Source organism: Acanthochromis polyacanthus, chromosome 5 (genome assembly GCF_021347895.1).
Source record: "Acanthochromis polyacanthus isolate Apoly-LR-REF ecotype Palm Island chromosome 5, KAUST_Apoly_ChrSc, whole genome shotgun sequence".
In the NCBI taxonomy this organism is placed as follows: Eukaryota; Metazoa; Chordata; class Actinopteri; family Pomacentridae; genus Acanthochromis; species Acanthochromis polyacanthus.
In genome coordinates this window covers 11,107,088-11,123,416 of record NC_067117.1, presented here as the reverse complement: position 1 = coordinate 11,123,416, position 16,329 = coordinate 11,107,088, and the positions used below count along the sequence as shown (strand labels likewise).

The 16,329-nt window shown below is 39.6% G+C and overlaps 1 protein-coding gene across 1 annotated transcript; it reads right to left on the bottom strand.

Annotated features, from left to right (window-relative positions):
• Positions 1–1,169: 1,169 nt before the first annotated feature.
• On the bottom strand, positions 1,170–16,318 carry mst1 (macrophage stimulating 1). Its single transcript, XM_022207979.2, has 18 exons — positions 16,072–16,318; positions 15,522–15,666; positions 13,255–13,370; positions 13,044–13,158; positions 12,243–12,379; positions 11,565–11,685; positions 11,308–11,426; positions 8,875–9,049; positions 8,338–8,468; positions 7,302–7,404; positions 6,619–6,755; positions 6,455–6,487; positions 6,254–6,368; positions 6,084–6,161; positions 4,424–4,570; positions 4,228–4,334; positions 3,786–3,925; positions 1,170–2,901 (listed from the first exon to the last, which is right to left on the bottom strand). The coding sequence occupies exons 1-18, from the start codon at positions 16,118–16,120 to the stop codon at positions 2,740–2,742; spliced, it is 2,130 nt and encodes a 709-aa protein (XP_022063671.1). The 5' UTR covers positions 16,121–16,318; the 3' UTR covers positions 1,170–2,739.
• Positions 16,319–16,329: the final 11 nt, after the last annotated feature.

The following is a 16,329-nucleotide window of genomic DNA, read 5'->3' as shown; positions in this document are numbered from 1 at the left end:
CGAATACCCCAGATGCAGTATAGTGGGGGGTTGTAGCAGAGCAGTATGCATTGCATACTTTCTCTATTAAAGCATGTTTCAAGAAAGAACGAGGGTAGGAGGGTTGAAACAGAGGACCCCGCCCAAAAAAAGCTCACCGGACCACCCACTTGAGAGGGAGAAAGCAGGAGGGAGGGAGGAGGAAAGAGAGGAGGGGGGGAGAGCGAAAAGACGGGCATCAGACAGGAGGGTCTGGTTCCGGGGTTCCCAAAGTGGGGTCTGGGGGGCTGGGAAGTTCCCCAAAGAAGGCAGGAAAAAGGTTCAGTTTTCTTCGCTGGAGCTGATGGTGAGAGCAGACAGTCTGCAGCAGAAGTTTCACTCTCTGTCCCGGCTGTTATCTCCCCACCTACAGGGTTACACATACATGTCTGCAAAGGGACTCCGATATCTGCTGGGTTTTTCGGTGAACAAAGTCTGCCAGTCTCATGTGCATCTGTTTTGGGGAAAATATGAGCCCGGTTTTGGCTCATGTAAAACTGTATTAAAAGTCAAAAACACTCATGTGTGTTCCCCTTTATGAGCAAAAAGACATTTTTCTGTAAAGTTTCTTACTTAGTACATGTAAAAGTTTTAATTGCAAGTCTTTTATTTATCTAAACGTGAAGCCATCCAATTCTACTCTTTAAAGTGTGTATATAATTATTTACTTTCAAATACTAATTAAATAAAATACTTAGACATGTAGTGTTTTCAGAATGTCTGTCTGTTTGTTTGTTGCATATTTCTGTGTAAGTTTATCCTCTATGTGCTCCCTCAGCATATGGGAAATTACACCCAAAATAATACTTTTTCCCTGGTAATTTTCTGGCTTCAAGCATTTAAGTGGATATAAACTGATAAATTCAGATGAGAGCGTTTGAACGGACGGTGAATCCACATTCCACCGCTGTTAATGCTGCAGCGCTCATGGAGTCATGTCAGGTGAGGACACTGGCATGAGACCAAAATGAAAAGCTTTAACTTGAACTCACTTTTGGAACAATTTGTCGTGTCAGTTTCATGATGTAATTTAGAAATTCCCAGACTGAGTATCCTGCGAAATCAGAATATTACCATTAAAAGCACACCCATTATTTCTGTGGTTATTACCATAAGGTGCATGAAGCTGAATAACAAAGAAAACATTTGCATATTTTTGTAGAAGCATTTATTAAAAATTTTACTCAGGTTTCCCAGAAGCTTTTGGCAATACACTTGCTGAGAACTGGTAGTCATATACGAATTTGATTAGTCATCCACTATAAATATTACTAAATGAAAGTGAACAGAATGACTCTGAAATCATAACTGTCAACCTGCAGTTTCCAAACGGTGCACACAGCAGGAGGATAAATGGTTGCCATAACATGTTTGTCGCTTTTATTAGTTTCTTTTTTCTGCAAGAAAAAATTCACACAATTCTGCTTGTTTGAAGTAAAATGTTGGTGTGAAAATCAAAAAGAGGAAGGAAATAGAGACAGAAATGGGGGGGAAAGACATGGAGGTGGTGGGGGGGGGGTTTGCATGAGGGAGAAATAGTGTGCGCGTCCATGTACGAGAGAGTTCAGTGGCCTTCTGCAGCGTGCGCTGTGTCTGAGATTCGGTGGGACTCTGATCTTGAGGTTTATTTAAGCTGAATTCCGTGGGCTCATCAGGACCGGGTTACAAAAATCCTCCTATAGAACTAGAAAGAATGTGCAGCGCATACAGTTCTGCATAAGGCACAAAGGCATGTCTTTAGAGGTGGGGGCAGGCATCAAAAGACAGGCAGAGGAGGGATTTCTTTAGAGGCTGGGGGCAAAGAAGGTATTTCAGAGCTCCATTCAATGCCAGGGAGAGCAGGGGAGGTGTACAGTTTAGTGGGAAAGAGTGCATTTCCAGGGGATGTTAGGAACTTGGAGTAAAACCCCCCTCACACCTCCTCCGTTATTGGAAGTTAATTAGCTCCAGCTATACTTCTCTGAACCAGAGGGACTTCAGCTCATTTGATCTTTTTTTTTTCTTTTCCGTTTTAGTCGTTGGTGAATTAATGACAAAACTGGCGAACCTCTGCTTTAAGTCCTCCTACTTAGCAGCAAATAAACATTTAAAACAAGGTTTGAAAACTGAGCAGATGTGAGAATTTATTGGGACAGCAAAGATGAATGAGAAAATAGTAATTGTAAAAATAAAAATTGTTGACAAATAATAACGCAAAGACTTAATGTGAAGCCGTTCCTAAAAATCTAAAAAGCTGTTTGTGTTTCTGTGATAAAGCTTCTCTGCATGGTTTCTTGTTTTTCTTACTTGCTAACTGGATTGTTTTCCTGGAATGTAAATGTTTTCTGCTTGTGCTCTTATGGATTTTGGCTACCAGCAACAAGCCACTAGCAACTTTAAATACTCCTTTTGATCAACTTTAAAGTTCGACTAAAAGCTTCACTAAATATAAGTGCACATAAAAATTAATTTGAAACATATAATGCAAAAACCGACTCAGTTCTCCCTGCATTTTCTGCATGAGTAAGAGTCTGAATGAGCCCTTTTAAATGTCCTGGCAATGTAACAGTAATGGGACTAATAATAAATTGTAATGCTTTTATTTTTATTTGTACTATTGATAGTTTCTAATGTTAAAGAGACATCTGAGAAGAAGAAGAAACTGTAAATATTTGGTTGAAAAACTGCTCTTGCAAGTTTTGACATTGGATTTGATCAGTTTCGCATTTCCAGCATCCGTCCCTAAGCCATCTCCATGACCTTCTTGATCCAGTCCACGTACACGGACACGCGGATGAAGATGTTGGGCTGCCCTGGGTGTCCGCAGCGCCTCATGGGGATGATCACTCCCTCAAGTACCCAGCAGTCCCTGTTCTGACACGCCAGAGGGCCGCCATAGTCTCTCTGCAGACACATAGGAACAACACTCCGGAGTCATTATTTGTCTCTGTTATGACTGACTGTCACTGCTGAGGTTGGAAACATCTTGCAGTCACATCTTGTCCAGTTCCCTTCCATTATCCAAATGGTGGATGTGTTTGATTTATAGGAACATATAAATAACTGTACACTCTTCGCTTAAAGAGATTTTCATCATCAAAAGATTTTCTCTACGATCCGTATTTGAGGCATTAATTCCCAACACTTTGTGGCATTACGCTGTTATCGTTAAGGGAAGGGTTCAACACTTTAGAACTTACGTTCGCTTTCTTGCTGGGAGTGTTCGAGGTCTGTCCCTTACATATGAAGCAGACAAAGAGGGGAGGAAGTCTGCTTAACAGTATCTCCAATGCATAACCACGAATTTTAATTTTTCTACTTCAGTTTTTGTTACATTAAACAAACACACAGGTTGTTCTTAATGCATTTTAGGGGTGTTGTTAGGCAGATGGTGTTACTTTTGACGGAGAACATCTACAGCTTCTATAACCTCGTGTTCAGTTTTTCTGCTAAGCTGACCAGCTGCTGGATATACTGACATAAGATTGGTATTAATCTTTTTGTCTAATGTTCAGGAAGACAGCACATTTCTGAGAGCATCAAATTAGTCTATTAATGCTGCTGCACACTGCAGTAAATATCAAAGAGAACAGCCAGTATTAGGGTACCATTGTGGCCTGTTTTAGAAGTATACTACAGTAACCACAATGTTCCTATTTCAAGTTAGAGACCTTTGCTGCACATCATAACCTATGTGCATTTCTCCTGTGACATACCTAATAAGCATGAACGTATAAAACTTTGAAGCCATCCACTTTCTTATTCTTTATTTGTACATGGACACCTACCTCACAGGCGCCTACTCCGCCCTGGAAGGAGTTTGTGCACATCTCATTTTCGCGAACACGACCTCTGAAGTATTTGTTGCATTCCTTGTTACTAAGAACTGGTATGTGGGCCACATTGAGGACAGTCTCATCTCCAGTTCCTTGAAAAACAGCGAGAACAGGGAACGAGTTAGCAGCTAATGTGTTTGGAGAGATGGAGAGATGAAAAAGGAAGGTGGACAGATGTTGAATGGTTCTGGAAATAGCAATGCCATCTGTTGCTCAACAGTCTGAATCGCTCCGTCATTTAGATGCAACATTGCTTCAAGGGCAGAAACAAGATGCTTGTTCGAAGGAAGTCATCTATTATTAATTGTTCCAACAGAAGCATACTGTTGTTGCATGAAGTGCAGCATGCAGCGAATTCAGCGTCAGGCCACCATTTCCAAAGGATTATACTTGCCTCTGGTCTCCCCCCATCCTGCGATCTCACACATCGTCCCCTCAGCCACAATGTAGCGCTCAGGAGGGAGGCAGATCTGAGAGACACGCTCATTAAACTGGGCTGGGCTGCAGAAAGAAAGAAGAAAGGGTCAGAGGGAAACTACTGCTATGTGTGTGTGTGTGTGTGCACGCTGGTGGCACTTGACAGTACACACGATTCCAGTTGTAGCATGACGAGCTGAGACTCAGATGGTCCACAGACGATCTTGGTCAGAGGGATGGTTTGAACACCAGGTTCTCCTTCCTGTGGATCCCGAAACAGTGTTCCCATCATGGCCGAGTATCCGGGCAGGTCAACGTAGCTGGACAGGTAAAAAAAAAATATAGACAACGAATGACAACTTTAGTTTATAAAATATTTCCAAAAATGACTTGGAAGAGATACATTTTAGCTCTCTGAACCCCAAAACTTGTGAAAAGCTTGTTTTCTTTCCCCCCAAAAAAATCAACAAAATTACATCGTTTATCAGCCAGGAAAGGTAAAATAATTTCCTCCGGGATGAATAAAGTAGATCTTTTCTTATCTTAAAGAAAGAATCATAAGATTTTAAAATCTTCAACAGACTTTGAAATAAACATCTGTGACCTGCTGTTCTGTGAGAAAACTAAATTAAATCTGACAAACGCTAAAATCATGGCATTGCCCAAAATGAAATGCTCTTTTAAATTAGAATCTGTAAAAATCAAAAAATTCTGCGCTCTATGGGAGAACCGTTGTGCTATTAGTGACTTTGCTACAATGAACCATCATGATTTATACAGAACAGATAGGAGCCATGCATGGAAAGAAATTAGAAAATTTTTAGAAGAAACAACATTTGTTCTGAGTGTTAGTAACACCTGTGGATGCTTGGGAAATGTTGTACATGTTGACCCCAGTTTTCTTTCTTTTTTTTGAAAAAAATAAATAACCTTTTTGTTTTTGGAATATAGTTTCTGCATTATTACAGTGCCATGTTGCACAAAATACATTTGGAAGTTCTCTCTATCTCTCAGTGGCTGTGATGTTTCCATAGAGGTGCAGGACTTTATGCTGCAGTGAAAAATGAGACTTCAAACGGCAAACATGTAACGAAGTTGAGAAAAAAAAGACCAGAAACTGCTTGAGGTTCAGAGGGTTAAAATGATGAGAAAAAAAAGTCCAAGCAGCCAAGGCAGACAGATCCTGACTTTTACTTCCTGCCGTGGGTTGAGCTGCACAACACACTTGTCAGGATGCAGATGCTTCCTAGCAGTTTGGCTTCTATTAAAAGTCACCAAGCTCAAACTCATATTTAAGAAGTAGTTTTAAAAGAAAAAAAAAGCGACAGTTAAATGAAAAGATTCACTCATATCTGTATGGTAAATATGAAGCTACAAGTAACAGGCTTAGCATCAAGGCTGGAAACAAGGAAACAGCTCGTCTTTCCTGTCCAAAGATAACAAAATCCACCTACCAGCACCTCTCAAGCTCAGGAATGAACACATTGTATTTCTTTTGTTAAATATGTTGGGAAAAAAAAACAGTTCAAAAACAACATTTTGGAATTAAAAAGGTTCACGTAGAAAATTTATCAGCCTGGTGAAGCTGAGACTCTGCGGTTATAAGAAACAGTCATGAAAAGGCGCTCTTTGCTGATAACTGGTAGTTAGAGTGGCATCAATTTTCTGATCAACCTCTCGGCAACACAGTAAATAACCATATTTCCCAAAATTTCAAACTCAATTTTCCTACATTTATCCCTAACAAATATTACCCTCATCCAGAGAGAACATTATTACACAGCCGTTTTGACATGTAAAACCAGAGGGCTGCTTTAAATGATTGAACTTTACCAGGAGGAGAAACACTGCTTGGTGCTGATCACCCATCTGGCATTGACCAGGGTCCCTCCACAGAAGTGATTTCCTTTTCTGCGCAGAAGAAAGATGTCAGAGGTTATACAGGGCTCAGTGGAGAGTGTTTTGATTGGTCGTGAACGGGCGCCATCATCTGTGAGACTCACCTGTCTCTGAGGCTTACTGTCCACGGCGAGTTCCCAGGAATCCCATTCACGATACGCAACCTCGACCTTGGGATACGGTCTTCTCTCTTTCCACACTCACTGAACTCCACCTTCTCTGTGATCACAAAAAGGTGACATTTAATTGGAAAAGCACACACGGAAGCTGGGGGTTAACTTTAAAAACTTGCTCCGCAAACTAACCTACTGGTTCGGTCATGGACACTTTCTCTCCAGCTGTTGGAAAACAACAAACAGATGAACAGTCATTTGGCCAGAAAACAGAAGCTCCGCACAAACTGTCACCTCACAGTCCATTAAAGTACTAAAAGGATCTTAAAACAGACTCAGAAAGCAGAGATCTGTACCGCACTGTTTGATGGCACAGTAGTCAAACTCAGTTTTGGGGTCTGTGGTGTAGCACCAGGGTCCGTGCTGGTCCCCGTCTGGGTTGCGACAATAGTTCTCTGTCAGATTGGCCTCAGGATGTGTCCTTAGGTTTATCCTGGAAGAACACACAGATCTTTTTAACGCTGTAAGCATGCCATAAATGTCATGAATAAGTGCGGCAGGAACTTGTAATTTTTGCTCCTGCAGCTTTTCTTAAAAAGTTGTCACCCATGAAACTATCTGACTGCTTGTCCCAGTTACTGAAAGAGTCCTACTTTCATACCACACAATACTAACTATATACAGTATGCAGTGCAAACTTATTTTAAACTTATTTTGCAGTTACTCTGACAGAAATCATGAAATCATGCCAGCTTAACCTTAAAAAGAAACAACAGCATCAAAGATAGATACTGAGTGTTCCTGGAACAGCTCTAACATGATTTTTTTTCAAACATTTCCTTTGTGCATTAGTCTGTTAATCTGTCCATTGACGTTGTGAGTACACTCAATTTATTCACCAGGGCGAACACAGAACATCCCCATTAGTACGGATTTTGGACATGGCTTCAATATGAAGGTAATGAGCTGGACATGTCTTTTTTCCCTGTGTTGTAGACGTGTAAAAACACTACTTTCTTGGAAATAAAAATCATCATACTTGGTTTGGTGAGGTGTGTTAACACTCCATTTCTGGCAGGTGATGCCCTTACGAGTTTTGCGGACAATGCCTCTGTAGTTTTTTCCATTTTCCTGGTAGCAATCTGAGAAAAAAAAACATTATTATCATGACAGTGACAATGATGAAGTATGGCAGGCAGTGAAAGCGGCAAAATGGGATGGAACAACAGCAACATTTACTGTCCTCATACTGGGTCATGAATACAGATGAGGGTTCTGAGGTGAAGTCCTGGGAATTTGAGGATTTTACTCATCTGGTGGAAATTTAGGTGAACACACACATCCTGATTCCAGTAAATTGTGACTTAATATACTACTAATTAGAGGCCAAGTAAATAAATAAATACATAAAAGATTTAGTTTTTCACCACTTTTGGAAGAGTGGCTTAGAAACAGTATTTGAACCTCAAAGCAACCATATATAACGCTGTTGCGATAATAACAAAATTATGAAAAGTCAAGCGTAAAAAACTATTTTAAATGGCAACATTTAAAAAAAAACATATTTAAATAAGCTAGCATTAGAGATCAGAAACAATGAAGGCTGCAACATCAAAAGTCATTAGACAGGGAATTGGCCAAAAGTGCATTTTAGTGTTAATATATCTAACTTCTGATGCAAGAAGAAGAATGTGTTTCTTATTTCAAAACTTACAGTGCTGCATTAATAAAGCATGCAAAATATGTATCTATATATATGTTGCATGCTCATATACCTCTCTCTCTCTCTCTCTCTCTCTCTCTCTCTCTCTCTCTATCTATCTATCTATCTAGAGAGAGAGAGAGACCGACAGACAGACACATAGATACACATTTATTATTTTTAAATATGTGAACAGTTGAGGTAAATTGTTAAGACTGAATATTATATTTTTGGTCACAGCTTTCTATGAGACTGATATTGGAGACAACTTTCTGACTTCAGTGTTACAGCCCTGCATGACCTCATCATAGGTTCATCTTCATTCATCACTGTCATTCACTGAGTTCATACAGTATAAATGAAGAAGCCGTACCTTCAGCTTCTATGTCGTCTGCACAGCGTTTGATCTGCAGGCAGAGAGCAGTCCTCATCTCTGCCACCGATGTGAAGCACCAGGGAGCCTCAGACCCGTCCGGGTTGCGGCAGTAATTCTCCTCCAAACCCCTGGATGAAATGTAACATGGAATCAGCGCTGATGCATTCACTGACATGTTCTGTCTGAGTAGTTTGGAGACGCAGAGGTTGAACTGAAATAGCACACTAGTTGTTCTTCTTCTTCTTGTAACTTCCACTAACAATGAATGAATGAAATGCTGGTAATTGATGTTGGCATGATGAATGATCACTGTGTCCCAAACAACTTTAATATTCATTTCACATCTATTTCGGCGCTGACCATCTATCATCTGCTGTCAACTGTCAGCAGAGAAATAAGATTGCAAGAAATTTCACTGCAATGACATTTTGACATTAATATTCATGTGCAGACCCCTTTCAGACTAACAAGTTATTTGCGCAGGAAACAAACCCCAAAGTGCCTTCACCTTCACAGGACAGCACATGTACTTACTTGCACTCGTATGTGTTTGGGTAGAAGGGATGCTCATGAGGTTGCTGAGCATCCCACCGCTGGCAGGGGATGCCTGACGTCGTCTCGTTGACTTTACCGCGGTAATCCTCCCCACGGCCGCGGAAACAGTTGGTGGTGAAACTGGAGCGCTGACGTTTCTCCACTTGAACTTCAGCTGGAGAGAAAAGGAACGAGTTGAAGAGGAGATAAATTAGTGTTTGAGGTAGAAAACATAGGTGAAGTTATTGTTTGAGGGCCCACCAAGGAGAGAGAATAAGTTTTGCTATTATAATGCTGTCTGTAAATGACAGCATAGATGTACTGTGGAACAGGATGTAAAATCCCCCCTACACTCAAAAATATTTTGTTTTTTATCATTGGAATGCTTCATCCTTGTTGTGCAGAATTTTCATTAAGGAAGGGATACTTATACTGTATATATGTAAATAGACTGTTTTTGCACTATCTTTAAGATTTCCTTGCACTGAAAAGGATAAGCTCTGCAATCTTGTTATACATTGAATAATGACAATAAAGAATATTCTATATTCTGTAAGTTTTGAAACCAGTGATCCAGTATGCAAACTGCAAACCTCCACTGCACCTCCACTAACACATTTCAGTCAAGTATGGACATCTTGTGTCTCATAGTTGAACGTTTGAAGCAAATAAAAAGTTGCACGTTCATGGATTCTTCATTTTTCAGTGAGGTAGAATGAGAAGATGTATTTTTGTTTTCTTATTTTAACAAGATAATCAAAGTTTTTGAAGCTATGATTCCAAGTGAACTATATTTGTGTGTCTTGGAACATCTCTGGTAGGAATTGGATCAGACAATCATCTCTCAAAGTCAACTGTTATGAATAATCAGTGCAATAATGTGCTGTAAACATGATGAATGTGACCCTGAGAGCTGACAAAGAAACATGCGCTTTAGCTAAGAAGCCTATAAAACAGACACATTTGTATCAGTTTAAATGAATAATCTTAGATATTTCTTACAAATCAAGGATCTCATGTGCCACATTTAACGTGGGTGTTGCCCCTTCTGATTGTGTTTTGAGTGTTTTTTAATACAGACTAAGGCTCAACTGTCAAAAAAGCAAACTAAATAATGCATGGTATTGTTGCCTTTTGTGTAAGTAAAGTAAAAAAAAATATTACGAAAGCAACAAATGTTTCCCAAAACCCTTCATAGAAATAAGAATAAACAGAATTCAGACATAAACAAGAGGAAATAAGTAAATTACTTAAAGTGAAAAACATGTGGATAAAATCAGAACAGTAAAAATAAAGATATAAAAGAAAGAATGTGATCAGTTATGCCTTCAAGGCAAAAGAAAATAAATGGGATTCAAAGACATACATTTTTTTCTACTCAACTCTGACTGCACCACAAGATGGCACCATTTTATTTAATACATTTATTTTTGCCCCAGTGATCTGTGCTCTCAGTGGAAATGCCCAAGTCCCAAGTGTCATCTTGCACAACACATGTTGAAATTTTGGAAAGAACAGTGCAACCTTGTTTGTATTAATTTTAGATTGTTTGTGTTCTATCTCACTTTGCCATTTCCTACATATCTATCAGCTCCAATTTCAGTTGGAATCAGAGGAAAGATTAATTTATTGTTAACTTTGTGATGGATAAAGAAAACAAGCACAAAACACCCATTAAACCATCTCAAAACTTTAACTGCTGTCTTCATGGATATTTGTAAAATAATTGCAATGCTCCCCTTAATTAAAGCTCTATGACAGTGTTAACTAGCAGAAACTAAACGGAAATTGAAATAAGCCGGATAAAGAGAAACAAATTAAAGAAAAACATTTTAATTAACCTTTAATGAACCTGGAACCCACTCAGACAACATGCGGCTTAAATCGCTGACAAACACCTGCACTCTTGCTCTTAAATCATTGGGGGTGAGACGGAAATGTCTCACATTTTGGGAAGCAATTTGCACAAACACCTAAAAGGTGATTTTTCTAGATTTAATTACAGCGACTTAATGAGACTCCCTAATGCCACCGTGTCTACGAATACTGCAGGAATCAGCTCAATTTAGCTCCTGTTTCGTCAGGTTTCTTTATCTTTTCTTTTTTTTGCCAGAGGGAACTAAATGACAAAAACAAAACAGAGGAAACAAACAAGGTCTAATCCAATAAATTTATCCTTCAAAATATTAAAATAAAATATAGGGCTGCTATTATCTTCACCACTGTAAAATCCACCAATTATTTTCTTAATTAACTAATTAATCATTTTGTTTACTTACTCTGAAAGAAAAGTGAAAAATACTTGTTAGAATTAGTCCAAAGTGACATTGTCAAATGCTTAGTTTTGTCCAATTTCTAGCCCAAGTAATGAACAAATTGGGAAATAAAAGTGATACAATAAATCAAACATTTTTGTTAAAAGTGAGCTCTTACTGCATTTGCTGATCTCACAGTTTTCTCTCTCCACTTCAGGGTCTGTGGTGTAACACCAAGGAACCGGAGAGGCATCGGGGTTACGGCAGTAGTTATCATCTAAACTCTTATCAGGATACCTTTGTATATGCAGAAAAACAAACAAAAGAGCTGCAGAATATGTTGTGCGACACTGACTCACATACAAACCCAGCTTACAGTTAAGTTTGCTAACATTATTTATCAGTTTGACTTGTCAGGTGATGATAAAAATGTACTTTTCTGGTTGGTAGATGTGTTGGTGAGGAGACTGCTGGTCCCATCTCTGACACTCTCTGCCGCTCACAGTGTGGTCAACCTGCCCCCTGTAGTCCTCCCCGTTACAAGTGATGCACACCTCTGCAGGAAAAACCACAAGCACAGTTTCAAGGTGCTGAAGTGAGGAGAATAAGAAAATATGACACCTTTTAATTTTGCAGCCCTCGTCACGTCCAAATAATTTCCTTGAAAGCAGCTGAAAGGCTGTAACTTGGAGCTAATTATGGGGAAACTGGACACTGTAGGTAATAACAACCTTGTTTTAAGAAAATAACCGCCTTATCGTCAGTGCACGGCAGGCAGCAGGTCAGCTGAACATGCAGGACATATGAAATTAGTGCTCTAGTGTCATTAAAAATACCAGAAAAACAGCCAAATATGCATAGAGAATGAAGTTTCAAGCAGAACAAACAAGTATTTTCTTGAATTTAAGTGGATTTGTGCAGATTTTGTAGGTGATTTAGGTTTATTCTTAAACTGTACCCCAGTATGAAATGTATTTTCACCTGTATTATTTCAGAATATTGTCTCTCATTTTCTGCAGAAATGAGAGAAGGATCTGTAACTATAGTGCTACCGATCACACCTGCATGCCCTTTGCGGATATGCGTTGATAAATGGAAATGTATGGGACTTACCGTCTTTGCACTGAGGAATGTTGCAGCTCTCATAGCGTCGCTCAGCGTCGGTGGTGTAGCACCACGGACCGATACGATCCCCATCTGGGTTCCTGCAGTAGTTCAGCTCCAGACCATTAGTGGCTGTGGGAGTCCACCTGAGACAAATAGAGTTTCATTACTATGACACACTGTCTAATGACTCGTTGACATTGTGTTCCAGTAGTCTGCATTTGGAATGGAACCCTGATTATGCAGTGAAAGTGGTTGCTCTCAATCTGAGGGTCAATTTTGGATCCCAGATTTGTAGATAAAGGGGATGGACAGTGATTGGCTCAATTAACACAACGCATCAATTGACCTTAAAATTAGAAAAAAATTCTACAAATTGATAAACACACTCATCTGACTTCCTATCACTTTCATTAGTTTTGACTACTGCTCATAAATCTGCCTCGATTACCTCAAATATGCATCATGATTTGAATTCTGCAAATTAGAGTGGAAGTTACCCAGCTCTTGCCTACAGTCTGTTTGTCATAGTTTGCTTATCTGAGAATTTCTGAGGAAAAAAGGCATCCACTGCTGCTGAAAATAAGGATTATAGGGAAACTTATATGGGTCCCTTGGTCAGATAACTGAGTTGTGAACGTTACATCAGCAGCTGTAAATAACATCACTGTCCTACAACTGCAAGGCCGTCAATAAGCAGTCCTACAGTGTTCGTTTTTCACCGTCAAATTACAGCTGAAATGCAACAATTTATCCTCATTATCACAGCTTCATTCCCATCATGCTGCAAAACAAAAGACTCAGCCTCACCTGTGATCATGAGGAAACTTGGACCACCACTGCTGGCAGGTGAGGCCGCTTTTTGTGATGAAGACTTTCCCTCGGTAGTCTTCTCCTTTATCCACAATGCACTTCCTCACATAGACTGCGGGAAAACAGACGACGCAAATCAAACAACCACAGTTCTGACACACAACACTGATCTCTGTAAAATCACTTAACGTAAGCACATGAATCTCACCCTTCTTCTCGTAAAGGTCACAGTTCACGTTTCTCTTCACCTCTGCGTTGCTGCCGTCGCCCACCCAAGGCAGATGTTTGCAGGTGACCGCTGGACGAGTTTCATAGTTGAAAGCTCTGGTTTTAGAGAATATTTTCATGTTAAATCCTCTTAGACGGATGTTAAACACTTACAATAAGGCAAACTAACAGGTTTCAAATTTACCAATGATTGCTTTGATGGTAAGTTTTAAATAAATGCAGAGAAGTTTTTAATATTATTAATAGGACATCATGACTAACAGACAGTTTATTTACAACAGATGTTTTTTTATGTGTCTTAGATTTTTATTGTTTTTTTTACATAAACTTTGATTCAGTAGTGTTCATTGGAACAAGCGAAAGGTCTGCTGACTCCAGCTGACCGTTCTTCTTTGCAATGCAGAATCATTATGACCTTCTAAGACAGTTTAAATAACTGTTTTGTTAACAAGCTTTCTGATCACCTGTCTGCACACTTGTTGCCCTCATTTGCACTCTTTAGAGCAACATATTTTGTAATTACAATTCTATCATACCGCATTAAAAAGACCGCAAAAACTATGAAAACAACTTGTGACCCATTTTGTAAGGGAATTATCTTAAATTTACCATCGTAGGCTTCTTATTCAGTAACAAATCTTTCTGTGGACTTCTGAAGTAGTTTGATTATTGATTGATAACTAGAGTGAAGTGAAATGAAATCCTCAACCCTTACAGGACAAGGACGTGTTTATCTAGTTTTTTGGGATTTGCCGAAAAATGCCACCACTGGACACAAATAAAATCTGTCTAACCCTCTCATCCGTCCATGACTAGCGACCTGAAGTCGTCTAAAAACAGGCCACAAAAAACCTGATTTCTTTCACGAATACTGGACACTTTTCTAGGTCAGCGGCGGTGGTTCTAAGCAAACATTAAGGAGTAAATTGTTTACTTGTTGCAGACAATTTTCTGATGCGATTTAAACCACATTTGATACGCCAGTGACTGCTTAGCTATCATCATAAATGAACCTGGCACTCAGTGTGTCTCATTTCTATGTTTTTGAAACTGTTTAGACAATAATGACAGAAAGCAGTGAGCTATGTCAACCTGTAGAGGTAAACACTATTTAAAATCAATTCATTGTTGGCTCTGGTCTTTTATTAGAATTTAATAATAAAACATTGAGCATCCCCAGACTTATGTTCAACCAGTGACGGTTTTTCAGTTCTTAGGAAGTCTTATATGTTGCAGGTCAGACATTTCTAGTTCTGTAAGTCAATATTGAGCATGTTTTGACCCTGGTGATGCACTGCAGCTAAAAAGGTTACTGACCTACATGTGTCCTTACAACCTGGCAACCCAGAGGGTCTTTCCATTTTTACAGTTAAATAAGTGGAAAAGAGAGAGCTAGTAATCCTGTTCTGTGTGGATTCTTTCAGAAAATGGTGCCCAGTGATGCTTGACAGCCTTCACAGACATAGTTTTTTACTGTCACTAATTCTCAGCTTATTCTAAGTCTAAGTCTTCATATAATTGAGGGAAATCTTGAGTTTCCACCTGCTGTATTATTGTCAGAAGTATAAAAACAGAAAGAAACATCAGATTTTCAACTTTCCAACAGCCCTTGAACTTGTCACGTGTTATGTTCGGTTCTATCACGAAAAATGATTGAATCTAAACTTCAAATTAGGACATTTTTTTTAAAAGTAACTTTCTTCTACATTAATTAGAAATTCATAAAAACAAACACAATTTGTACTGGATTCCATAAGAAACTAACAATTCTGTGCTCCAGTTAGCGCAACTCAAACGTCACGACCAACTCAGCTTTGACCAACAATCACATGGAAAACCTTTGGGTCTTTTCAGGCGAACTGCAGGCAGGCTGTGTTTACACAGAGCGGAGAGGAGACAGCAAGAGAGACTGAGAGGAAAACAAAACCTTCTTACTCAATACAATAAATGCAGCATGGCTCGAATAATGTGATGCAGAGGAGCAAGTTGTCAGTAGGATGTTGGAAGATACATTCAGCTTGGTGAAACATGGAAACGAAATGTAAGCAGGCTAGGTGAACTGTAATACTGCATGCAGAGTCCGCCTTTTTTATTGGTATATCTATGTCATACATCACAAAGGACTTCTCTCTACTCCCAACCATGTGCTGTTTCCATAGAGGTGCAGGACTTTAAGTTGGAGGAGCAAAAAATGACCACACACAGCTCTGAGTTCAGAGCTTTAAAGTAGCATTTCAGGCTGAATACCTGCAGTCCAGTGACTGTGAGCAGCGAGAAGCACAGTCCTCCAGGTTCAAACCCGGCAACGTCTGCACTCGAGCCGAGTTCCAGGAGGTTGGACTGAGCTCTCTGCCCTCAGACCGCTGGAAGTCATTCAGAGCGCTGCGATGCCCTGTTCATGCAACGACACAATGCATACAACACTGACTGTCTGGGAGTGCATCTGCTTTGGCCTGGTTTTAACAGGAGTGCAGGTGCTCAGTGGTACCAGCTGCAACATTTGGGCATGAGCCTGCACACATATAACCTTTGGACCAGGACTGTGCTGCTGTTTTGTGACAGCAGAAGAACAGAAAAAGCTTTAAACACACATCTGGGTACTGACACAGACCAACAATTACTGCTAAAAAAAAATCCTTACATGAAAATACTACCACTGACTGGTTGTGTTATCTTATTTGAGAAGATTAAATGTTTGAGATTTCCTTCTAAGCAGTATTACTGAATACACTCAAACATCAAGTTACACTCATCACAGCAGCTTAGATTATTAAATAACTTGTATAACCATGCTTACCAGTGGCCACTCCAAGTGTCAGGAGAAAACAGTGCAGGAACAGTTTCATTGTTTGTAGCGGTGTTGGAAAATAAGAGTCTTTTAAACCACTTGATGGGGGTCAGAGTGAGATCTCTGCTCTGTAGTCCTTCTCCTCTGACTGTGCTGGGTGGGAAATGTCAAACAACAACCAGGTCGACTCTGACAGAAAGAAAATCCCCCAAATAGTTCAGCGAAATGGTAGAAATCCAGGCAGAAAACACCAAACACATCCACCCA